Source organism: Trichechus manatus, unplaced genomic scaffold, assembly GCF_000243295.1.
Source record: "Trichechus manatus latirostris isolate Lorelei unplaced genomic scaffold, TriManLat1.0 scaffold00037, whole genome shotgun sequence".
Lineage (NCBI taxonomy): Eukaryota > Metazoa > Chordata > Mammalia > Sirenia > Trichechidae > Trichechus > Trichechus manatus.
In genome coordinates, this window is record NW_004443973.1 from 19106490 (window position 1) to 19134145 (window position 27656).

Here is a 27656-nt window from a genome sequence, read left to right on the forward strand (position 1 = left end):
TATGGAGCCCTGGTGGCACAGTGGTTAAGAGCTTGGCTGCTAACCAAAAGGTCAGCAGTTCAAATCACCAGCCACTCCTTGGAAACCCTGTGGGGCAGTTCTACTCTGTCCTATAGGGTCACTACGAGTTGGAACTGACTCAACGGCAATGGGTTTAGTTTTTTTGGTATATATATATGTTATTTCTGGGAGATGCCATAGTTGGAACATGAATCCTGCAGAAAGTAATCTTTTAAAATCAAATACCTGATTTTGTCACTCCCTTCTGAAAACTCTTCAGTGGTCTTCTGCTAAGGATAAGTCCAAATCCTTAACTGACTGTGTAAAAGTTGCTTGCAACTGGATCTAGAATGGATCCAAAGCCATGCCATAGGAAGATGAATTTCTTGATTTTTGCATGCAAGTATCATCTCTCAGATTGGTAATAATAATAATAATAGCTACCATTTATTGATTGCTTGCAATGTATCTTGTATTGTGTTTTACATGCTTTATCTCATTTAACCCACAGTCTTGTGAGTCATATTGTATTATATTCAAGCAATGCAGGTGTAGATGGCTAAGTAATTTTCTTAAGATACAGATTCAGTAAGGGATATGGATGAGTATGAAACTAGACTGTCTAACTAAAAAGTATACAGTAACTATACCACTGTCCAAAATAATCTCCATCTATAGATGGAGCTCCTTTCCAAATTTCCAAGGTTGTACAATATAAGTAGATCCAGATTCATAAATCATTGGTTTAGCATTAAGCCAACATTTTTTCACTCCTTTCAATCACTTTTAAAGAATCACTATCTTGTGACTCTGGTTTCTAGAACTGGAATTCTGTTTTTTGTTTTGTTCTTCAGAGACTAGATCCTTGTTATATACCTCAGCCTCCACAGCTTTTATGCCTAGTCATTCTTTCATTTGGTCCCCAGCACTTGATTTCACATATTTCAGCTCTGCTACACATGTCTAAGCACTGGACTAATTAGTTCTGTGTTAATCAAGTAATCAAGTGTTCTACTTGTATCTAAACAATTTAAATCAGTTTAGTTATTCTGCTATTGCTACTGCTGTGTTCCATTAGTTTTATGTTGGGACCTCCTATTTTTTCCTTCACAACTTTGACCTCTCTCATATTTTCCATTTCTTTACTGCTTTATGATGCATTCTGAGTTTTCTTCAAATCTATCTCTAATCCTCCCTTCAGCAGTATCTAATCTGTTGATTTACTGTTAAACTAATGATTATAACATTTTTCATCTCTCAAAGTACTACTTGGTTATTTTTAAAAATTGGAGTGGTCTTTTTCACAGTATGTTTTAAAATACATTAATTATTATGGCCTTAATAATTTTATGATTCTTATTTTATAATCTGTATCTAATCATTCATTTTATAAAGTTCTTGGGAGATCTAATTTTACTGTTGTTGTTTTTGGTGACTCTCATGGAGAACTGTGCTGTAGTTTTGGACAGTGAGCTCAGGACTGGTTAGATTTTTATGTATGGGAAAGCTGTGCAGCCTGGATAAATCCTTTGGTCTGTTTTTGAGAGAGGGCATGCATCTATTTTGGCAAGGCTCACCAGATCTGATCCAACTGATTAGATTAGATAATTCACAAAAAATAGATTCCAGAAGGATTGAATATTTAAATGTTAAGAAATATGAGGAAAAAAATTTTAATTTATAAAATTTGTAAAATCTGTAAAAGAGTGGAGGAGAATTTCCTATGAGCACAAAATACCCATAGCCACAAATAAGGAGGTATGTTTGGTAAATTAAAAAGTTATATGAAAAACAAACAATCCATTACTAAAGACAAAATACAAATGGTAGACTGCGAATCTTACTTACAGCAAATATGACGGGCAATTTGTTAATATTCCTAATAGTCAAAGTACTTCTGCAATGATAAGAAAAGGACAAAAAACTCTACAGGAAAAAAATGTGCAAAAGATACATAGAAGAAAAAATTCAAGTTGCCTAAACATATGAGACGGTGTTTATCCTCTTTAGTAGTGAGAAAAATGCAATTTAAAGCAAAAAAGAAAATGTTAATCCTCTTCCCCTAATCAAACTGGCAAAATGTAAAATGAGCAATGGTGTCCAGTGCAAGCACAGAGAAATGTACACCCTCATATATTGTTGGTTGTAATGTGATTTACTTCAACCATTTTGGAAAGTAATCTGACAGTATTCATTAAAATTAAAGATGAACATATTATTGACTTAGAAATCTTAGTATTGGGAATCTATCCTACAGAAATTAAAGTAGCATTATAAAAGATAATATATACAAACATGTTTTAATACAGCATTATTATGGTAGCAAAAACTTTGGCACCAACTTTTATGTCGATCAATAGGCAACTGGATGAATGAATTGTGACACATTTGTAATATAGAATAGTAAGCAGCGCATACAATATAGTGGTTTTTAGTATATTCTCAGAGTTGTGCAACTACTACCACTGTCTAATTACAGAACATTTCATCACTCTAGGAAGAAACAGCCTACCCATTAACATTCATTCTTCATTACTTCCTTTTCCCAGCCCCTGACAATCACTAATCTACTTTCTGTCTCTAAGGATTTGCCTATTCTGGACATTGCATACAAATAAAATCATACAATATGTGGCCTTTTATGTCTGGCTTCTTTTACTTATGATTTCAAGGTTCATCTATCTTGTAGCATGCATCAGTATTTCATTCCTTTTTATTGTTGAAAAATATTTCTTTCTATGACTATACCACATTGTATTTATCTGTTCCCTTGGCGCCGCTGGTGGATTTGAACTGTCTACCTTTTGGTTCGCAGCCAAGTGCTTAACCACTGCAACATCAGGGCTCCTTTTATTAGTCATTAGGGAAATGCAAATCAACAGCACAATGAGATACCACTTCACACCCACTAGGATGGCAAGAGTTAAAAAGAAAGACAATAACGAGTGTTGGCAAGGATGCAGAGAAATTGTAAACCTTATACATTGCTGATGGGGATGTAAAATGTCCTTTCCCACTCTAAGCTTCTGCGATTTTTCAAGCACAATTTACAGCAGTCTCAAGGCTTTCAGACTCTCCATTGCTCTATCAAATTCTCATTGTACATTTTCCCCAGTTGTAAAATAGGGATAATCATAATGTCTAGTGTGGGATTGATTTTGTGGGAATCTGGAGAGAGAGATTTCATGTAAATCATGTAATCCAGTGCATGTTAACAAAATAAGTGGTCAATATATGTTGACAATTATCAATGGATTCAGTTAAGATATAGCTGAGATATAATAAAATAATATTGTGGATATAGAGCCTAAAAATATTGTGTATTATATTTTAGAATAATTTACTCACAGTTTATATACAACCTGGTTATATACTCATTTATCAAGTTGGAAGGTACATAAGAAGTTTATAATCATTTTACATCAGTATCAACATATTTTTGTTGTGTGATTTTATTCATCTTGTCTCTCTGTATAAGACCATTTTACTTTTCTCTTTTATCACTCTACTATGCATCCAGTGAATGTTAATACAAATTTTTAATGAAAATGTATACAAAAACTCATCATTTATAAACTAATAAAATAACAGGAGAAATTCAAACAGAAATAAAAATCCTCTTATGATAGTTCCTCCCCAAAGAATCCATCTTCAGGTTACTTAAAAACATTTCAAGATGATCTCACTTGGCATATTTTACAATTTTGCAGATGTAGACATTTTCTAATGAACCTATTCTAAATACCTGAGAAATACGTCCTGGTTTTGTTATCATACACCAGTTCCCTCTATAATTCATAATCATCCTAACTAATGAGTAATTTAATTTTAATTCTAAATCAAATTATGCATGAAATCATCGAATTCTTCTGCACTATATTTAACTCTAGGAATATATTTTTGTTATTAAAAAAATAATACTAAACCTTTACTCTCCAGGAATACATGGCCAATTAGTTCATATTTAATCTGAGAGTGATATATGAAATTCATTCAGGCAATCATGAAGTCTTTTAATGGGAAGAGGAGCCCTCAGTAAGCCTTACCAGGTTCCCGACAGACAATACACTGCTGAACTGCTCCGTCATGGGATAGTGTTCCATGGCCATGAAGAGCGTATTTAAGACAATGCAGATGGTGATGGCTAGGTCAACAAATGGGTCCATCACAACCAGGTTGACAATGTGTTTCACCTTTAACCATGGTTTACAGCAGTCCCAGATCAAACACATGTTAGCAAATTTATACCAGCAAGGTGGGCATTTCTGTCTGGATTCTTCAAGTTCTGAAAGAAAAAAAAGGTTGAAATACTGATGAAAACTGTTAGTTTTTATTAAGCAGGCTTCAGTTTAAATTAAAAGAAAAACTCTTAAAAATCAAAAGTTATTAAGAGACATTATGGGTAATTTGATGGTGGAGCAGGTTAAAGTTTATAATGGGTTTGCTGTTATACAAAGGGTGGGGACAGAAACGCTATTAAAATTTCCAAATTTAACCAGGCTAAATGTAGTTTCCAAGATTTGATCTCCAATATTAAACTATCTGATATTCAAGACTGTCAGAAACTAATGAGTAAGACTTGCATTAAGTACACTCTGAGCTCGTCCAAGTTCCAGATAGAGCAAGGGGCATATATATTATCAAAGGCCTCTTTTCTCAGAAGATGTCCTAAACATCTTCATCAGTCACACTGACTGTCAGCTTCTTGGATGAGATAAATACTTTGGGTCTTTTAATTGAGGGGGTTTTGTCCGTGTCAGCACTGAGTAAGAAAGACTCAAATTAAGGCCCTCGAGATCCAAGTTTGCATATTAAACTCAACAAGATTCCTTCACTCTACATTTCTCAATTAACTACAGGTCACAAGAGAAGAAATATCTACTCTAAAGAAATGTAATTCTCACCGTTAGTATAGATCAAAGTTTCATAAAGTGGCCCCCCAAACTATGGCCCCCAGACACACTGCTAACTCAGAACTGAAGCCACTCCCAAAGTCCACCTTTAGATTAGATAGGCCCAAAGATTAGATAAGCCTATAAAACAAACAATTACATGCGTGAGAAATGTTCTTCTTAGTTTAATCAAGTATATGAGACAAAATGGGCAACACCTGCCCACAAGCAAAGACAAGATGGCAGGAAGGGACAGGAAAACTGGACAAATGGACACAGAGAACGTAGGGTAGAAAGGGAAAGGAGGAGAGTGCTAACGCAATGCGGGGATTGAAACTAATGCCACAAAACAATTTGTGTATAAAATTTTGAATGAAAAACTAATTTGCACTGCAAACTTTCACTTAAAGCACAATAAAAAAAATGTGAAAAAATTTTGCAGTACAAATTAGGATTTGTACTGCTGGTAAAATATAAGAGGACTTGAGGTGAAGTACATGCGGAATTTCTATATTTTCATGATAGGCATTTTTTTTTAAATAATATTTTATCATGCTTTAGGTGAAAGTTTACACAGCAAATTAAGTTCCCCTTTAACCATTTTTATACATATTGTCCCCTGCCATTGGGTACAGTTTTTACAATATGTCAACATTCTCATTATTTCCATTTTGTTTGTTCTGTTTTCATTTATCTAGTTTCCCTTCCCCTCCTTACCTTCTCATCTTTGCTTTTGGGTAAATGTTGACCATTTGTTCTCATACAGTTGATTGTTTAAGGGAGCACATTTGTTTTATAAGCCAATCTATTATTTGGCTGAAATAGCTTCAGTTCCAAGTCCAAAGGGTATCTTAGGGCGATAGTCTCAGGGGTTCCTCCAGTCTCTATCGGTTCAGTAGGTCAGGCCTTTTTTTTAGAAATTCCAGTTTTGTTCTACATTTTTCTCCCATTATATCTGTGAACTTCTATTGTGTCCCTGGTCAGAAGGGTTGGTAGTGGTAGGTGGGCACCATCTAGTTCTTCTAGTCTCAGGTTAGAAGAGGCTGTTGTTCATGTGGGCTATTAGTCCCGTGGACTAGTTTCTTCTTTAAGCTTTTGACTTCCTTCATTCTCTGTAGCTCCATATGAGTAGAGACCAATAGTTGTACCTTAGATGGCTGCTCGCAAGCTTTTAAAAGCCAAGACAATACTCACCAGATTATGCAGAACATAATCTTTGTGAACTATGCTATGTCAATTGACTAAGCTGTCCCTCAAGACTATGGTCCCAAGCCTTGTGAGGCAGTAAACCAATCCCATGAATTGTTTGGCTATGTCTAGGAAGCCTCCATAACTGTGCCCCTATGTTGCATTTACTTTAATGCATTAAAATATATAACTATCTCATCAAAATAATGATATAAATATTCTTTTAAGATACATTTATTTACAAAAAAGTACAATGATTTGAAGAATTTCAACTAAAAATAGGAATGAGAATACAGAAATGCAGATATTTATGGTGATACCCAAAGTGGTGATATTTGGTAAATACTGGCAAAGAAAGGAGCCCTGGTGGTGCAGTGGTTAAAGCACTCAGTTGCTAACCAAAAGGTTGGTGGTTTGAACCCACCAGCCACTCCACGAGAGAAAGATGTGGCAGTCTGCTTCCGTAAAGATTTACAACCTTGGAAATGCTATAGGGCAGTTCTACTCTGTTCTATAGGGTCGCTATGAGTCAGAATCAACTCAGTGGCAATGGGTTGGGTTTGGTTACTGGGGAAGAATTTTTTTGGATTAGTAAGGGAAATATTATCTACCACTTTCCTTTAGCAAGATGATTTCTTAATCAACTCTGTGGGAAAAGAATACAGAATTTGTACATTTTTGCCAGTATTATTGCTGCACACCTTATTACATGCCCTGCCAAACACAGAATGATCACTTCTTAGCACTCAATTAGAGGAAAGGATTCTTTTTTCCATTCAAGGCATAATTGACTCTGATCAGTCATTTTAGTATTACTATTGTGCCAACTGGAATATTCCCCTAAATCTGGCACAGTTTAGTATAACTAAATTTTTAAGGGAGCAACCAGCATATGAAATGGACAAATACCATAGATAATGACTTCTGTTATGTTGATAAACATTGTGCACTAATGAATACCGCACAGTTTTCCATTTCCTTAAAATAAATCAACATCCTGCTTATTTTTAGTAGTATTCCTTTAGAGACAAATTCTTTAATTGTATCTTTAGATATGGAAATTCTTAAAAGTACTCCTTTTATTTCCATTTCCACTAATATATAATTTTGTAAACAATAAAGAATACTTGAGTTATAAATCAGAGAAAAATATAAATAGAATTATTATATACTAGTCATTTTCGGAAGGACCCCTAGTGGTGCAGTGGTTCAGTGCTTGGCTGCTAACCAAAAGGTCTGAGGTTTGAACCCACTAACTGCTCCATGAGAGAAAGATGTGGCAGTCTGCTTCCGTAAAGATAACAGATGGGAACTCTGTGGGGCAGTTCTACTCTGTCCTATAGAGTCGCTATGAGACGGAATCGACTCAGTGGCAACGGGTTTGGTTTTTGTTAGTCATATTGTAGATGCTTTTAAGACCCCCAAAATAACCTCATGTTTATAATGAAGATAAAAAGAAGATATTATCAATTACATTCAATAACAAAAGATAAATTACAAAATCTCTCTTTGCCTGTGTACTCTCAGAATACGTATTTTTTAAAAATGCTACTTGTCATTTAGTAGATAAAGAGAAGCAAACAGAAAGTATGTAGAGAAAGTAAATCAGAAAATTCCAAAAGGGAAAACTCAGCAGGTGTTGCTCATCTTGACACCAGAAAAGACAGAGCAAAGCTGTTTAAATTCTAAAATAAAATTGTTCAATCATTCATGCCAAAAAAAGACTATTGCAGTTTGAAACAAAGCCGCGCGCTCAGGAAAGAACAATAGCCACGTCGCCATTATTCCTGTGTGGGTTACCCACACCTAGAACCAGTTACAGCAAAATTTATGTCTTTTGCTGACTCACCATGATTCCTCAGGAGCTTCTAGCTCACCCTCCCACCATCTTTCCTGAGTATGTGACCAGGAAATATTTCTATGTATTTTGCATAAAATACACTTGAAAATCAAACTATTTTTGTTTACCCACTACTGCTTCATTAAGTATGAGGCTATTCATTACTCTGGACAATGGAGACTTGACTGTAGTTAAAAAGTAGGAAAACAAAAGTTGCCCGCTGGAGCAACACGCCTGATTCATAAAAAGGAAAGGTGAATAAAATCATCATTAGGCTTAGAAGAAAGGATTCCCAAAAAATCAGATTATGTTAACCTAAGAAAATTTCCACCACTATCAGGAGCCAAAAAATAAAGGAGGGGAGAACTATATTAAAATCAGTTTGTGTGTGCTAAGAATTGCTAACAACCAACCTTAATCAATGCCACATTTAAAATGTTTAGATATAATTAAATAAAGTCATTTTTTGATTCCATATAACTAACGGAACACAGAATGAAACCTTAGCCATTGCCCCTCACAGAAACACAAAGTCAAGAACTCTGCAGGTATTAAAACCAAAACACTATCAGTCTCCTGCTTCCTAAGTTATACTTATTTCTGGGTCATCTTTTCATTGTAGGCAACTCCATGAGGCATTGAGGGAGATGTGGGTGCATTCATTTTGAACACTGTAGCTTAATCACTGGACTAGTCCAATTTTGTGGTGTTTTTTTTTAAGTAATGTCTTATGTTAGCTCAAATTTAAGACTATCAGAAGTGCAAAGTATGACTGTTTAGACTTACCCTGTCTCCTTCTCTACTTGCTGCTTTAGGGAGCAGACATGCTGCTGACATCGGTAGCAGAACCACTGGCAGCTTCCTCTCAGTGGTTTTGCTATGGCAAGGAGCAGAAGACCAGAGAATCTTCAAAAGATTTACCTGGAGGGACAGGGAGGAGCAAGCTACTGGCAGCTGGGGGGGAAGAGGGAGTGGAAGCTAACGCAGGCGAGGTTGGGGAAGAACGCACTAGAGTTTAATATTCCGTAGAAATCAGTGAAAAGATTTCTGATACTGCATTAGGACGTTATGAAAATTGGGTCTTGTAATCCTGATATGGCTGTGCTATATACGGTTATCTACACTGCAAGTTTTTTTTTTTTTTCTGGTTGTGACTTTTAGGCTTCTGGTACTTTTAATCTCATGGGATCTTTGCATTCAGACTGGAAAAGAATTATTTAAAAATCTACCCAATCTCAAGAGAAAGTGTAATTAACAGCAATGAAGTCATGCGTGCTCTTTCTCTCTTCTTCTTCCTTCTCTCTTTACTTCTTTCTCCTTTGACACATCAGTGCGCACACACACACACACACACACACGTACTGGAGGGGCTCGGAAGGCAGGAGATAAAAGAGAATGGAGAAAAGGGAAGAGGGGGGCAAGAGGAGAGGATACAATACATTTTGCATGAAAGTATTTTCCAAGTAGTTGAAGCTGATGTTTGAATTCACTTAGGCACAAACATCTTAATTAATAACAACAAAAATAACAACAATAACACAACTAATAATGATATTTATTGAGTGTCTTCTACATGCCAGGTACATAGGTGCTTTATATATAATGCCTCATTAAATCCTTACAACAACCTTAAGCCTAAACATCATTATTTACACTTTTCTGATGAGGGATCTGAAGTTCAGAGTCATAAATGAACATATTTAACACATGGCAGAGCCAGGAATTGATCATAGGTGAAGTTGTCCCCAAGTCTTTATTTTGGCATTATGTGATCCAAAATTCTAAACAATATGTTAATTACTCAGATATAATCTGCAACTACAGAGGAAGCCGATATATTCTAATACTCTGGTCACAGAAAGGCAAAAGTAAAACTAAAATTTTTGAAAACTTTGCTTCAGTGAGGTTAATATCAAATCCTAATTCACATTTGTTATTTATATTTCTGGTTAAATCAAAGGATTCCATAACTTACGTGTCAAGTAATTAATACAATTCAAATGGGTTAGCATAATAATAATAAACTTTTATCATTACACTCCTTTCAATGTCATGCAGCAAACTTCACCAGTTTAGAATTTTACCTATGAAAGTAGTATTTCAAATTTACCTTGGATTTGTAGCAGCTTCCTGGAGGCTAAACGTAAAAATCTATACAAGACGGTAGAATCCATGGATTGTACATAGATTTTACTTCTACTTAGTAAAAGACATAAATGACGACAGGGTAGCAAGTAGTGAAGTATTCTCTTGGAGTTTATAGAAGTATTTTTTGCATCATACCAAAGCAGTACCAGTTATGGTGTAAGACTTTTGACATACCTTCCATGGTGTTGGTCAAAATACTGGCCAGACTCATTGCTCTTTGCCTTGCTATGGGGTCTTCTAACAAATCCATGGAAACATGGTAAGAACTGGATCGCCTCTTTCTTATTTCTGTTTCAGTAGTAGTGCCCTGAATATAAAATTTCAGATGAAACGACCATTATTCATTAAGGTAGCAAAATCCAAAGCATTCTTGTAAATGGTGTTACTTACTAAATGTTCACCATTCTTTCTCATATCTAAACAGCTCATTAAGACATTGCTGGAATTATCATTCTTGGGAAGTGTTTAAAAAGTCCATCAGATTCTCAGCATTCATGGTTGCTTGGGATAGCTATCAGGATGGACTCTTTCTATTCCTCCACGCTGGAGCTTTGGGCTGGAGAGTCCATGCCTACTATTGACAGATAACCATTTAGCATTTCAGCCAATACTACCTAGGGCTTCACTGGCACATATTGCTGTATGATTTGCTCTCATGTTGAGTTATTAGATCTCGATAGAAATATGTTCATGTAGTTTAATATATGAAAAGAATTTTAAAAGTTTCCCTAATATGTATGAGCAATACTCCCCCTAAAATGTGAATTCCTCTTCTAAAATGCATTTATACATTAGAGAAGATAACATTTCCAAACATCCCACATAATTAAACTAAATTTTAAAACTGATCTACAGCTTTATCCTACATCTACAAAACACTCCATCCACAAAATGACCTATCATTGTCAATGAAACCCTAATTTAAGGAGATAGTACCAATTGTTGTTGTTGTTAGGTGCTGTTGAGTCAATTCTAACTCACGGCGACCCTATGTACAGAATGAAACACTGCCTGGTCTAGCACCATCCTCACAATCGTTGCTATGTTTGAGCCCATTGTTGCAGCCACTGTGTCAGTCCATCTCATTGAAGGTCTTGCTCTTTTTCGTTGACCTTCTCTACTTTACCAAGCATGATGAACTTCTCTAGGGACTGGTCCCTATTGATAATATGTCCAAAGTACATGAGATGATGTCTCACCATCCTTACTTCTAAGGAGCATTCTGGCTGTACTTCTTCCAACACAGACTCGTTTATTCTTCTGGCAGTCCAGGGTATATTCAATATTCTTCTCCAACATCATAAGTCAAAGGCATCAATTCTTCTTCACTCTTCCTTATTCATTGTCCAGCTTTTGCATGCATATGAGGTAACTGAAAATACCATGGCTTGGGTCAGGGGCATCTGTCATGGATTGAATTATGTCCCCCCAAAAATGTGTGTATCAATTTGGCTGGGCCATGATTCTCAGTATTGTGTGATTTTCCTATATGTTGTAAATCCTGCCTCTATGATGTGAATGAGGGAGGATGGGCTGCAGTTGTGTTAGTGAGGCAGGACTCACTCTACAAGATCAGATTGTGCCCTGAGGCAATCTCTTGAGATACGAAAGAGAAAAGTGAGCAGAGAGACAGGGGGACCTCATACCACCAAGAAAGCAGCACCAGGAGCAGAGCGCATCCTCTGGACCTGGGGTCCCTGTGCGGAGAAGCTCCTAGTCTGGGGGAACACTGATGAGAAGGCTGACACTGACAGAAAGCCTTTCCCTGGAGCTGACGCCCTGAATTTGGACTTTCAGCCTACTTTACTGTGAGCACCCACTGCTGTTGAGTTGGGTTTCCCTGGTGGCGTAGTGGTTAAGTGCTACGGCTGCTAACCAAAAGGCTGGCAGTCCGAATCCACCAGGCGCTCCTTGGAAACTCTATGGGGCAGTTCTACTCTGTCCTATAGAGTCGCTGTGAGTCGAAATCGACTCGACGGCAACGGGTAAAGGTTACTGTGAGGAAATAAACTCCTCTTTGTTAAAGCCATTTACTTGCAGTATTTCTTTTATAGCAGCACTAGATGACTAAGACAGCATCTTAGTCCTCAAAGTGACATCTTTGCTTTTTAATACTTTAAAGGGTTGCAGCAGATTTGCCCAATGCAATGTGTCGTTTGATTTCTTGGCTGCTGCTTCCATGGGTGTTGACTGTGGATCCAAGTAAAATGAAGTCCTTGACAATTTCATTTTTTTTCTCCATTTATCATGATGTTGCTCATTGGTGCAGTTGTGAGGATTTTTGTTTTCGTTATGTTGAAGTGTAATCCATACTGAAGGCTGTGGTCTTTGATCTTCATCAGTAAGTGCTTCAAGTCAGCTTCACTTTCAGCAAGCAAGGTTGTGGTCATCTGCAGGTTGTTAATGAGTCTTCCACCAATTCCGATGCTGTGTTCTTCATATAGTCCAGCATCTTGGATTATTTGCTCAGCATACAGATTAAATAAATATGGTGAAAATATACAACCCTCACACACACATTTCCTGATTTTAAACCATGCAGTAGTCCCTTATTCTGTTTGAATGACTGCCTCTTGGTCTATCTACAGGTTCCACATGAGCAGAGAAATAGTTCCTCTCTGAAACAAATCTTTTTTTCATTTTGGTGAAAATATACACATTCAAAGATACACCATTTCAAACAATTTCTCCATGTACAATTCAGCTACATTGAATATATTCTTCAAATTGTGCTACTATTCTTGCTATCCTTTACCAAATTATACCACTACCATTATCTTAAACTCAGTGCCCCCATCCAACCCTTCATGTTGCTGTTGTCAATTTGATCTTACATAGATAATTCTTTAAAAGAGCACAATGCTCAGAGCAGACATACTTTAGTAATTAAGATAAGCTATTTTTTGGCTCAAAGAAGACTTCAGGGGAGAGTTTTGGTTTAAGGTTTAAAGTGTAAGATTATCTCAGGGCAACAGTTTCAGGGGTTCATCCAGCCTCAATGGCTCCAGAAAGTCTGGATCCCACTGGGAATTTGCAATTCTGTTCTAATACTCTTTAAACTAAAATGGTGCCCCTCAGAATTTAAAATATTTTTCTTGGTTAGAGAAAGAAAAAAGTTAAAAAAGAATAGGGTTGCTTAAAGGTCATTTAGTCCCTCCTACAGAATTATATGTATAATCCTAGATCTATCTATTTTAGTGATAAATTCTAAAACCTCTAAGACATTACATTTTTTTAGTGATAAATCTTACTCTGAGGAAATTCTTTCTTACGTTAAATTAGTTGCATTTATGTGTAAAGTACAGGAAAAAGTACATTTGTCCACATCTGTTTATTGTCTATTCTCATTTCCCCTTTGCAGTCTCTCAAAGCCTACCTCGTTTGTCTGCACTTTCAGTTCATTCTGCATCACAGTGCAGTGCCCTGCCTCAAAGCACCTGATTCAAGATTGAAGAATGAAGAAGAGGAAATGGGAAATAATGAGATCACTCTGGTGTTCACTTCAAACTGGCCCCAATTTTGCCTTCTGAAGTTCATCTCCTCCTTTCTGATAGGACATGAGATTCATGGTAATTACTGATAAATGCCAGATCGCTTCTAGATCTGACAGACTGACATCCTCTTTGTATTTATGCAAAGAAGTTGTGGATTTGCTTATGTTTGCTCAGTTAAAATTTATCAATATCAGTGATGGTCAAACTTTACTTTGTATAAGAATCATGTAGGACACTTGTTACGGAAAGAGATTCCTAGACTTGTGCTTACTCAATGGCACCTAACAACAACAGGTCTACGTTGACCCTGGGAATCTCCATTTTTCAGAAGCATCCCAGGTGAGTCCAATGTAAGCAGTCTGAGGGAGAAGCACATTTTGATAAACCTGGTCAAAATGAAAGTGTTTATTACCTTATACATCTCTTCTTTTTCGTTTGAGCAAGTTACACATTTCAATGGGAGACAAGATTGTAAAATAGATAAAATGTGGTTTCAGTAGCCAGTATGCCTGTAGTCAAATCCTAACTCCACCATGCATGGGACTCAGTTTCCTCCTCTGTAAAATGGGGGTGATATTAGTAACTATCTTAAAGGGATTCTGTGAGGATTAAATGAATTAATACATGAAAAATGTCTGGATAACATTCATCATATAGGTAGTTATAATAATTCTTTTTTAAGAGAAGTTGACTATCCCTTTGTAGTCTTCCTGGTTGCTTCGCTACAAAGTTCTATTTTTCTCATGATTTAATATGACTCCAGGATACCTGGACACTTCTCTGGGAGCAAGGGATAGGAGAAAGGCTCTGTGAAAAAAGGGAAGAAACTCAATGCCTATTTCTATAATCCAAGGTAAGAAGCTCTTCTGTTAGGTGACTAAAAGCTATTTTAATGTGGCTAAAGAGCTTTTCCAACAATGATAAATGGAATTATGTAAAGAAAATTATACAAAGAGGATTTTTATATGATTCATAAAGCTACAAAATAAAACCAAGTGGCATTTCTGGAATATCTTTATTCCAGCAAAATGAAGTTTTATTTAAGATCAAACGTTAAAAGCGTTTTAGCTTTTATAAAGGAAACATCAATAATCTATCCTTATAAGGGTTTAGTAGAAATCTTTTCCATATGCTTGATTTTGGGCCACTTTGTTTACAAAGAGAATTCATGACAGTAATATAAAAATTGAAATCTGCCAAAAATAATGACAATACGTGACTCTGTAGCAGATACTTAGAGTGGCTTCTTTACCACTCAAATAAATGTACAACAGCTTGAGCCATTTGAATGGATGCTAAAAACGTTACAACACTCTGACCTGCAAAGAGAGAGAATGCTGGACTACATGGTTTAGATAGTAATAATATGTACTTCAAGTGGAAATATCAAACTCTAATTTTAAACAGAGATAACAATATGCTTAAGATGAATTTTAATGTCATTTATGAACATTAACTTTCTTTATTTAATTCAGTTATATTAATTAAACATTATAATTGACAAATTGTTGCTTTGCTTTTTGGCAAGTTCCATTAATAATGAAGGGATAAATCTATTCTATGAGGCCCAATCTACGTTTTTTAGTTCATTTGTAGATAAGTCTAAATATAACTATTTGGCAAAATAAGTTCATAGTCTGATTGAACCAACCCCTGGTGTTTGAACATTCACTCAGCAAGATTCTTAGATATAGTTTAAAACAAACAGCAAACAAAACACTCCTGCCTGCATCAGCCACAGCTCTCTTCCCATCAGCAGCAGTTTTAACTGTTCTCACCTCTGGCAGGAGCTGTCCAGCGGGAGATGTCAGGGCAGAAGGGCCCCCTACCAGAGAGACCACACCATTGCAATCCACAGCACTGTGCATCTTCCCGTTCATGGGCAGAATGGGGAGCACCCTGGAGGCGCGGCTGGCCTGGCTGACATTGCTGTGGCGCCGCTCTCCATGTCTGTGTGGCACAAACAGAGAGTCTCTTCGGCTGTCATTGTCTTCAAAGGTGCTGTGCTCATCATCTGCAAAGTCATTCTCAGAGCCGATATCCTTTGCTCGACCTCTGATGCTGAAAAGGCTTGCCCGACTGTTGCGTCTTGGGGAGAAAAGGGAGCCACGGATGCTCAATAAAGACTATGAACAACAAGAAAAAACAGAACAAAACGAACAAACAAAAAACCCAGATGAACAAAATTAAGAGCTGACATCTGAAAAAAACGAAATTTGACTCATTGTTTCATAGTTGTACCCCCTAAGGGTAATTCACTGGACAGGTGGTAACTGCTTGTAGTATTCTGGCACTCTCTACTAGGTTTACTTTTTTTTGTTTTGCTTTTCCTTTTTCCCCTTCCTTCATTTATCATCTTCTATTTTCTCATTTTCTTTTACTTTACACATGCTTTAAGATGGTTAGAGGTACCCTGGATATTGCTTTGTCCTATTACTGGTATCCAGAATTAGATTTGGGGGTACACTTTTATAGAAGCACATCTCATCTAACAATCCAATGAAAAGCAATTGAATACACACTTAGCTACATTTAAATTCTGTTAAATGCTCCATTTAAATTCTTTGAAGCAAATAATACACCCAATAAGAGCTCACTAAGTGACCACATGGAATCCCTGGGTGGTGCAAATGATTAACATGCTTGGCTGATAACCCAAAGACTGGAGGTTCAAGTTTACCCAGAGGTGCCTTGGAAGAAAGGCTTGGCGATCTACTTCCAAAAAAATCAGCCATTGAAAACCCTATGGAACATAGTTCTACTCTGACAAACATGGGGTTGCCACAAGTCAGAATCAACTCCACCGCAACTGGAGTGACCATACCCTAATGCAAATCTTACCACAAATAAAAATAAAATTAATCTCACTACTAGGTTTGCTTAATTATAGTACAAAGAGCAGCCTTTCCCCTTCCCTGTGCATATTTTATAATGGTCTTCATGAATAAGTTAAACAAATCAAACTGAAAGTACCGTATCATTCATTCCCTGATTTTCACTCTCCTGTCTGTCTCAGGAAATCTGAAGAGCACCATATTTATAAAAATCTGGTTTTTACTATAAATCTGGTCACAATCAAACAATTTTCTAGATGGTTAAATTGTCACTGTTATCATGCAATTTACCTTTTTTCTTAACCATGCAGTATTGAGCAGAATGAATCACTTCCTGTATGTTACCAGTCTACTTTCATAACCTTGCTATAGTGAACACCTCTTGTTTTTGTTTGTGCAATATCCATTTCTCCTTCATCTCCTACCTGATTGTCCTTGAGGTATGCTCCTAGATTCCCATACCAGGTAATTTGGCAGGAACTGACACTAATCCCTGAATTAATTAGTGGAACTATGACTCAGGCCCAGCCAATCAGTGTATTCCATACCTCTGACCACAGAGAACAGCTTAGAGATGGGCAGAAGGCCCCACTTGGCCCACTGAGAACCACTCTTTTCTTTTAAAACTGTTGGGGTTGCTGAAAATATTGGATATAAGTTTTGACCTGCAGTAGTTATCTTGCCATCGTATGGGAGGAACCTGGACTGAAATATGGAGAAAGACTTGGTCATGATAACACCGTTTGAGCCCCTTGATCCAGCCACTCCTGATGCTACTCACAGACATTATTTATATGATCTAATAAATTCTCTTTCTTGCTTAAGCCAATGTGAATTATATTTCTAGCATTTTTAATAGAGAGAATGCTAGTTCTATCATTTAAGTATTACTAACTTGGTGTTTTTCTCTCCAAAGGACTTAAAGCTAATTAAAATCATGAATTTTTTTATATCTATGTATTTTTATACTTCCTGACCAATAAGTATGTCTTTAGTTTTCTATTCAACTAAGGAATTATTTTTCTCAGTAATATACCTTCTTCTGTTAAATGCTGTCTTATGTTATGTGATGCTATTCATTATTTATAGAGTATTACATCTAAGAAGCTTTCTCCCTCCCCCAGCGGAAGTCATTTCTCCTTTTCCTATTCCCATGTTTTTTATCCTATGATCAAATTCATAAATCAGATCTTTTTGTTTATTATTTCCCACATAAGTGGTTACTTTTTAAAATCCTCTTTTAGACTATAAACCTTCAATTTCTTCCGTGTCTCCTTTCTCTCTTTTTACAAGGGACTTTGAATTAGCTCTGAGGACAGGATAATTGCAGGATTTGTGGCCTTCTGATGATCATTAGCTCAAAGTGAAAGAAAGAAGAAATGCTTGGAAATAAGAAATAAAGTAGAAATAATTTATATGTATCATTCTTGGTTAGAGAGCTTATATCTTAATTACAAGTATTCCATTCAATTATAGCTACTGGAAAGACTGGAAGGAAATAAGCTATAAAACTGCATACAACATTTCTTAAGGTTGGAAGGTGAATTATGCCACACACAAGCATAGTTTACATGTGACAACTGTATGAAAATAGATTGCACCCCATCTGTTATCATCAACTTAAATGCTATGCATAGAGATGGTGAGTAAAAAAAAAATCTGCCTTAACAAGTGAATTTCTAAAAAGCAAAACTCCTGGTTTATAATAAACAGTGAGGGAAATAATCACTTTAAAAAGTCAATGTATCTTATAAAGTTTTCAAAATAAAATATCCAGATGTCTTGAGAGTTGATTGGAGATTACACTTTTGACTTTCTTTTCTCCCTTCTTCCACACTACCCAGTCAAATTAGAGTCTAAGAATTATTTTATATAATTCACCTATTCTACTGAGACAACAATAATCTTACGGTAAAAGCCTACATTAATTCTTTTTCAATATGAAGGTAGGAATGCTGACTCTCCTTTCCATCATGTCACTACAAAACAGTAATTCTTAAAGCTTTTGGGTTTTGGATCCTCAAAAACTCTGACAGAAGCTACTGACCTTCCATCACAGTACCCATATTGAGAACCTATACCTGATGCAACATTATCAGCCTCACTTCCAGGGCTTGCAAAGTTGGGTTAGTGTGATTCTACTCAACAGCGACGAGTTTGGTTTTGGTTTTTTCTTCTTTCATTCTCTCTCCCTTTCTCTTCCTCTCCTCGCCTCCCTTCTCTCCTTCCCTCTACCTACTTGTTTGACTATTTCTTTAATATGCTAAAACAAAATAAAAACAAAAGAAGTCTTTAATTCTATTTTTATACAGATACCTCTTAAGAAAAAATATCAATTTGGACCTGACATTTCATACTGTTTAAGTCAGTGATCACTTATAATGCCTGACTTGCTAGGAAATAAAGAATAAAGGAATAAAGAAAAGAGTACTGAGAAAATGTTATCTGTGAGCAAAATTTACAGGACAGAGTCTAACCGTTTGAAGCTTCACTATTTTGCCCAGGATTTAGCTCTATTCTATTTGTAATGAATTAAAGCAAATTGAAGAGAATCTCTGCAGTATGTGTTGATATGCAGTTTCAAATTTAGGCAATTTTACTTCAGGCAACCAACTCTTCCTTCTTTCTTTCTTTCCTTCCTTCCTCCCTCCTTCCTTTCTTCTTTCCATCATTTTTCAAAACTACTAACGCTATATAAAGGGAATTTGATTTCCACAGGATTCATATTTATTAAGATTAATGTTCCCACTAATGGAATTATGATGGTTGTGACAACAAATGAATGAGGATGAATAAGTGTTGATATTTAGTTAAAAAAAAATTCTATTTTAAATTTGAATTCAACTTCACTAATCTTTTAATTTATCCCATCTCATAATGCCATTTGGATTTGGAATGAATCAGGGTGACCTATAAAACATAAGAATATGTGGGACAGTCTATACTATAAAACGCACTAAAAACAAGTATAATCCTAAATATGTGTATCTTTTAAATGACACCCATTGCAAATTTCCTCATTAATTTTTAAAAGATATTCTTTATTGTCAGCCTGACAACATGGAACATTCAGAGGTTTTGGAGGCCAAACTTGAACATCACCTCAGCCCTTACTAACTACAAGATATTGGGCAATTTATTTAACTTCACTGTGCTTAAATAATAGTGAAAATAACAATACACAAGGCTGTTGCTGGCATTAAATATATGGTATAAATAGAAGGCGAAGCATAAAATAGGCATTCAACAAAGGATATAACTCTTCCCTCCTCTTCACATCTGTAAATTGGAGATGATAATTATAGTATTTACCTAGGATTGTAACCAAAAAAAAAAAAACAAACAAACAACCCATTGCCATCGAGTCGATTCTGGCTCATAGCGACCCTATAGTGACGGGGTTAAATGAACTGATATATATTACAAGTAGCACTGCACTGTATAAGTGTTACCCATTAGCATTGCCATCAATTTTGTTGTTGTAATTGTTATGACATGGACATTAGGATCTCGCTGCCAGTGAAATTGTCTTCTGATGAATTATCTTGCTGGTAATTCTCTTGGTAATTTCAAAGACAGTTAAGGATCCTAAATTTTAAAGTTTCAATAGCTTGTGTGGGTACATAAGCCAGAGGAACCAGGTAAACATTTTCCTCACTATTTTACATTAAATATGAAACACAGATAATCAAGCATAAAACACTACTGTATATTTATTGTCATAAATTTTCCTAAGTGCATGTCTAGCCAGGAATCGGGTAGAAAATTTTTGCTTCAGTTCCTTTGAAACAAGGATATGAAGAATTCACTCTTCATATGAAGTTTGTAAGTGGATGGGAACTCTTGCACAGATGGTCTGAAAGAGTCCATGATCCAGTTCTGGGAATCTGCCACTCAGAAAACCCACAGTTCACTGAGTCCAGGCACAGTAACTAAGAATGGATGGAGACCATCTGCTGACACTTTTTCATGTGGAAAACTGCCCTGCAATGCTTGAGCATATAACAAAATCTCAAGACCCAAAATCTTCCAAGCCCAGTATGCTCTAAAGATCCAAAAAGTTGTCAAACTCACAAATTCTCTGAAGTGATAAACAAAACATTTTGATGATCATTGCCACTCTGAAAGCATTGTGCCATCCGGGGGGAGGCAGCTTTATCCTTATGGAATTCTGACAAACTTGGAAAAAGAAATCATTTGTTATGAAAATGTAATGTAATCTGATATTTTTACCTGGTGTGGAGAAGAAAACCTCTTTTCATATGTCAGTCTACTTCCTTCTAAGGAAAAACGGAAACCTTTTCTTCTAATGCTGTCTTCAGATTCAGATTTGCGGAACCCCTCTTCCTTCTCTTCTTCTCCAGACTGTTCTTTCTGTTTCTTCTTCTTCCTTCTGTTTTTCATTTCTTTTTCACTCTTGGAGCTCAACTTTGATGCTACTGAAGAACTCTCTGAGAAAACTCCTATCCCGCCAGCACCACTGAAGTCTCTTGATTCAGCGGATGCTGCTGCCGCTGCTGCCTAGAATAGCACAAAGTATTTTTAAATTTATCCGTCTTATTGCTTTAACTGATCTTTAATACTGCAAATATGATCTTGAAAAAATGAATCTTCATTCTACTCTATATTTCGGAAACCAGTAGATGGTAGTTAGATCAATCAAAGAATAAAATCGACAGACACGTGGAAGATGATACTTGTGAGTTTGATGGACACTTGCAAGTTCTGGCCTTACATTATGCTTTCTAATTATTTCTAATAACATGTCCATGACACTGAAACATCATGACAATGTTTGCTATTATTTAAACAGTATCTTAAGACTGGAAGAAGTTAAGAATAAAAGGCTTCCTATTTAAACCTGAGAGATACTTACTTCCTGTCATAGACACATTTTAATGCGAATTTTAGTGCTAAATTATTGCATTTAGTTCAGTCAATTATTTTATTTTAATAAATACATTTTTTTATTTGATTTAAGTTAAGTGTTTCAATAAGAAAAGAACAACAAAGACATACTATAAATCATATATTAGGGAATACCAGATCTTTGACCTCTGCATGAACTTTACTACCGTACAGTTTTAGAAAAAATATAATGTTCAATGTTGTTACTACTACCCAAGTAGATTTTACTTGTCTGACCTTTATTACATATCTAAGGATGCTCAGTGTTAAAAGGCAACTGACCTCAACATCCAGGAAAAGCCAAAAATAGGCAATTGGATTAGTTAATGCCACTAAATTGAGCAAATATAATTAGAGAAATTCTTGCTTTATGTTGAAGCCTCATTAAGTTCAAATTAAAGGACTTACAGGGTGGGAGGCAGAGAATATAGTTATTTTGTAATGTTTACCCACTAATGTTCCCCTTACGGATTCTGACAAACTTACAGTTATATACTCTTCAACTAGAGGAAAATAAATACTGAATAGATCTTTGACTTTTCAAACTCTAATGAAATAATCTTCTCAGGTTGACTCTGGTTTTCTGACTTTTCCCACCCATAGTGACACTGTAGTGAAGCAGCAACTATAACTAAATTTTTAGTTAAAAAATATTTTGATTGAGGGCACATCAAACTACACTGTAAACTTGAATAAGTGATGATGTTAACAGCTAATTTCCTTGAAGGGTGGGGAAAAAAAGTGAATAAAGCAATTATAATTCTGCATGTTTAGAGGTCGTTAATATTGACAGTAATCATCAAAAGAAAACAATAATCTCCTAATAATCAGACAGGCTCCTAGCACTTACCAATATGACATGCTTCAAATGTCAACTACTACTGCCGATTTTGTGTACTAAACACCATTGGCCTCAATATTTAGGCCTGAGAATCAAAATAAACAAAAACAAAAAAAGTGCTATTTTTGCTGACTATACCTGAGCTTCTTCTTGTTGCTTTTTTAACTGTTCGAGCATTTGCTGAAATTCAGCTTCTTTCTGTTCAGCTTCTTCGAGTGTTGCCTGATTCTGTTCCTCATACGCCATGGCCACCACAGCCAGGATCAAATTTATTAAGTAGAATGAGCCCAAGAAAATGACCAGCACAAAAAATATCATGTATGTTTTCCCAGCAGCACGCAGTGTCTGAAAGAACAGAAGAGACACTTCATAAATTTTACATAGGACGCTACGAGCTTGCACTCTACTGTACTTGAAGATTTTACAGCAGTTTTTTTGATCTCAGTATTTCATGCTTCTCAGAAAAATCATTTTCTCTGTCCTCACCAGTTGATAAAGGTTTTCCCAGAAGTCTTGAGTCATGAGTCGAAATAAGGACAAGAAGGCCCAACTAAAGGTGTCAAAGCTTGTGTAGCCGTAGTTGGGGTTTCTACCAGCCTTCACACAGATGTATCCTTCTGGACACTGGCTGTAATTAGGTAGAGGAAAGAGAGGCATTCAGTAACCACAAGTCTGCTTGTTGCTCTTTCCTGTTTTATAGATGTCAATCGCTATTTTATATACCACCAAGGAAAGCAGATTTCTCTTACCTTACCCAGGACTTAACCCAGCACTACCTAGACTGATTTATACAACAGCATATGTTAAGTTTAATTTTGGAATTCCTCTCTGATTACTTGTCGTTATTATACTTATCATGCTTGTATATAAAAGCAATCCTATAATGATTAATATCTTTTGTTGCTTGTGAACATGAACAAATAAGTAAGTCTATAGGGAAAAACTGATTTTCACTGAAGATATCTAGATGCAGAAGTGTGTGTGAGTGTAGGGGTAGGGCAGAGAGGTGAAGAAGGAATGAGAGTTTGGTGGGCACATTGAGAGAAGGGAATCATCCTTTATAATGTGGCTTTGATAGTACCACTTCGATGGTCAAAACGACCTGCCCTTAATATTGTGACTCCCACTTCTGGGCCTCATGATCTTGGGCAAGTTTCCTAACTTTGCTAAACTTTGGGCACCTCATATATAAGAACAGGCTAATAACAGAATACGACTCTCAAATATGCAAGCATCAAATGAGATACTGTATGTAAAGCACTGAGCACAGTACAGACGAGGAAATAAAATCAGTCTGATTTGCATGTTGCTGGAATCTGGAATAAAGGCAGCATTATCTTTATCATAGGAGCCAAATGCAAAGCCTGCTACCATTGAGAATTTTGTTACAGGTATTAACTACTAATGTGTACAATACTGTCTTCCATAGAAAGAACATTAGACGTCTGTCTATAATTCTAAAATCTTGCCAAATAGGAACGGTAGCAATTCTTCTGAATTCTTCTAGGCTTTATTTCCAGGTTCCTGCTCATCAGTAATAAAGGTTCACATGATATCAATCACCATAATTAAAAGTCCTTACTGAGTGCTCTAAGAGTTATGTATACATTAACCCACTTAATATATTACATCTCCTTAATCTTCACAGCAACCCTACTATTACACCCATTTATGGCATGGGGAGACTGAGGCAAAACGGGGTGACGCTTACGGTGTAGGTAGGGTTTGAACCCACACAGTCAGATTCTCCAGTCTATGCTCTTAACCACTTTGCTAAAATACAGTAGACAAACTCTGACCATGCCTCAGATATTGCCATTATTCTCAGAGATCTTACATTTTAAGTCCATGGGGACCACATTAGCATATATAAAACATCACACTTATAAGAGTGCATGCTTATGAATTCTATTAACTTAAGCTTCTTATGCATAGTACTGCAGTTCTCTCTCTTTTTATTGTACTTATTTGGAAGATTAGATGTGACCTAGTATGGGAAAATAATTGCTGCATATGAGTGTGTGAAGGAGGTGAGTATCCACACTTATCCCAGCTATTCTGGGATTCAGCACGAAGTGGAATTTATGGAGGTCTTTGAATGAGGAGCGAGTGGGGGCCAGGTAGGTGGGAGGTGGCATGTTATTGAGGCCGATGGAGCAGTGAGGACTGAGACTCAATGCGAAAGCATCACTTACCCTGCATCTGAGCTGTTGCCACAAAGCAGAGCATCGTTTTGCCCTTCCAAAAAATAAAAATGACCTATTTAAAGAGCAAGGGATAAAAAGAACCATTAAAAAGCCCTCAAAACACATCAACCATTGCATCCAGGTAATAAAGCTTACAAATTTATTTCACTCATAATGAAATAGATAAAATAATAAATACGTATATAGATTGATTAAAAGATATTTCATTTGAATAATCAGATCTGTAATAAGTCTGTTTTTAAAAGAAAAAAATTAAGGAAGAATAATTATTATAACTTTCTGATATCAACATTTATTGCAAATATAAACTCAAATTGCTTGTAATACTTCAAGAAAGAACTGTCAATTTTAACGTTGATTCCTTGACCCAAAAAGTGACAGAGAGGGAAGCTTTGCCTCCATGCAAATAAAATACTACTTTACAAATATTCTTTACCTAGGCTCAGAATAAGTTCAGACATTTTTATTTATTTCTATTTTTTGCCAATATAAACTTAATTTCCCATGAGAAGCGGGCTTAGGTGTTTGTTCCTTCTTTTCTTATGATGCTGTAAATCAATGTTTTGTTTTGGTTTTTGTTTGATTACTGTTTTTCAAATGAATAACTATATCTACTTTCTATTTTCAGGGTATACTGTATATATACTTTTACTAAGTTGCAAAGGTGGTCTCAGGAAAAATACATACATACATACATATTTATACACTCACATGCAAAAATATACAAATATACACACATAAACACATATATCTTTTATCTTGTTCATTGACATAAAGAAAAATGAGTAATGTGTTATTTCTCGATTACATGTGTTATTTTAAATTGGTTTATCTAGGTCATTTGGTTCATATCAAAACTGAGATAATTTCTACTGTGTTTATATATATATATACTTAAAGGACTAAACAACATTTAAAGGACTTGATGGTCAAAAGAATATATCTTACTTTTATCCTCAATATATTCATCCCAGTTAAATATGCTCACTGTCCTATTGATAATGGTACCATTCACATCCAATGAACTATTAAAGAAGGAAGTGATGTTTATTTCAAAGGTAGAATTATCTGGGGGCCATTGCAAACATTTATTCCTCAGGTTGCCCATGAACAGCTGTAGTCCTATTAGCGCAAACACACTCAGACAGAACACAGTCAGGATCATGACATCTGAGAGCTTCTTCACTGACTGGATCAGGGCCCCCACAATGGTCTTCAAGCCTACAGATAAAACCAGAGGGAGCAATTTAAATATACTATTCAATAGCTACTTTACCAACAAAAACATCATGAGCTTGTCCTGGGAAATAAAGATATCATGCAGAATGCCAACAATATTCGTTTTAATGTTTGTGATTGAATAACAGTTTTATGAAAAGCCTGCTAGCTGGTGAAAATGAATGAGTAGCAGAACTTGTATGCTAATTAGAAAACTGTGAATGGAAATGAAAAAAACGTGTATTTCCAAACACTCCTTAGAGCAAAAGAAATGATTTTGTTATTCATGCTTAAACATCAACCCTGTGTAAATATTTTGCTTTTATTTGCAGATGTCTTTCTCCTTAACCCTTTATTGATTTTAGAAAAGTATGTATGAATAGAGCATTAAGAAATCTTAAAGCCAATGGATTATAAGGTTATATATTTATGAATTCTACAAGCTTGAGTATGGGTTAAAGAAGGAAGACATCTGAAAACTGAGCCCCATGCAGCACTCATGCTATCCCTTGCTATCCCCTTCATTTTCCTCATTTTTTTAAAAAAAACAAAAACCAGTTTAGGACCTGAATGGTCAAATTTGCATCAGTTTGAATGCCTCAACTTAGCTTCTATGCGAAAAGCTTGATGTTATAAGATGCAAACCATGTAGCCTGTTACTGCAAATGCCTCATGCAAAAACTTGTTAAACTCAAAGGCTGATTTAGGGTGGTTTTAAAGAAAGCAACTACATAATAAAGAGCAAAGAATCAAATCCATCCAAAATTTGATGTACTGATTCTTGCTGTTTTACATATACATTTGCAATATGTGACAAGCAACAAGGCTTATGGACAAAAGCCACAATTTTGGCATCAATATAGCTAAAGTCAGCCTCGGTGTTTAACCTCGCTCTCACCTGGAATGACTGAAATTGTTTTCAATGCTCGGAGAACTCTGAATGTTCTCAACGCTGAGACATTGCCCAGGTCCACAAACTCTGTCACATATCTGTAATAGGGGAGTTCACACACAAACACAATAACAGAACACAAGAAACAGTTGGAGATATAAGGGGCCTACCACCTTATACCAGTTTCTTCTTACCTGGAATTACTGAAATAGTTTTCAAAGCTCTCAATACTCTGAAAGTTCGAAGAGCTGAAACATTGCCTAGGTTTACAAATTCTGTTACATAGCTGCAGAATTAAATCAGTGTTATTTAGAATTTTGGGACTTCTAAGTCCATGTTGGTCTTTCATCAAGACCTTTTCAACTTCAGTGAGTGCTGTCATCAGATTTTCCAGTTAAGAGAAAACTGACTTTGTCACCAATCATAATCTCGGTTATTTAGGGGAACGTTATTTCATTACTTTACAACAGACATTGAAACCAAAGCCATATAATTTACTGTGAGAAGTGCTATTTTCTCCAAAGTGAATAATTGGATTGGGAGAAAAATACTCTAAATTCACAAGATAACTAAGAAAAACAGTTGATCTCTCAAGGGAGGCCACCAAGGAGAAATACAGTGTAGGCTCCCATCAATGACTTACTCTTCGAGGATGAAAAATGTAAGATACTTACGCAAAAGTAATGACTGTGAAATCCAACCAATTCCAAGGATCCCGCAGAAATGTGAAATCTTCTAAACAAAAGCCCCTTGCAAGTATCTTTATAAGTGATTCAAAAGTATAAATTCCTGTAAATGTGTACCTGAGAGAAAATAGCCAAGCCAGTATTAAAGATCTAGTAGGGAATTTACATGTATGTTTTAAAGGAGACTTAAACAACAAACAAAAATTCGAGACCTCCATGTGGGTCTTCCTATCACATAGACTTTAGGAAAGGCTTAGGACAAAAAGAAACATTAAATTCTGAATGATATTCTTATTGACTTTAACTAAGTGAATATTGCATTCTTCACATTAATTAATTTAAAGGATCCAGATCATATGGCTTGATATAAAGGTATTATCTGCAATACACTGGCTTTAGGTCTATTATATTCTAAAATATTCATATTATAAAGTGATTTAAGCAAGCAGAAGATACAAATGAATGAAGCATTCATGTTTCATAAAATACTCACCATTAAAAAACCAAA

General features: G+C 35.8%; 1 protein-coding gene across 10 annotated transcripts in view; it reads right to left on the bottom strand.

Moving 5' to 3' along the window:
• SCN2A (sodium voltage-gated channel alpha subunit 2) overlaps nt 1-27656 on the bottom strand; it is a 164208-nt gene that overhangs the window by 62637 nt on the left and 73915 nt on the right. For 3 of the 10 annotated variants that reach the window (XM_004375562.1, XM_004375563.1, XM_023730606.1), the window contains 10 exons: nt 27137-27265; nt 26469-26560; nt 25301-25573; nt 24341-24404; nt 22632-22773; nt 22284-22490; nt 20630-20917; nt 15341-15688; nt 10243-10375; nt 4047-4285 (listed from right to left, as the gene is read on the bottom strand). In XM_004375562.1, coding sequence (XP_004375619.1) covers nt 4047-4285; nt 10243-10375; nt 15341-15688; nt 20630-20917; nt 22284-22490; nt 22632-22773; nt 24341-24404; nt 25301-25573; nt 26469-26560; nt 27137-27265 — 1915 coding nt within the window. Of the gene's footprint in view, nt 1-4046; nt 4286-10242; nt 10376-15301; nt 15689-20629; nt 20918-22283; nt 22491-22631; nt 22774-24340; nt 24405-25300; nt 25574-26468; nt 26561-26656; nt 26749-27136; nt 27266-27656 lie in introns of all 10 variants that reach the window. The other 7 variants (XM_004375564.2, XM_004375565.2, XM_023730608.1 and 4 more) reach the window with 6 other exon arrangements.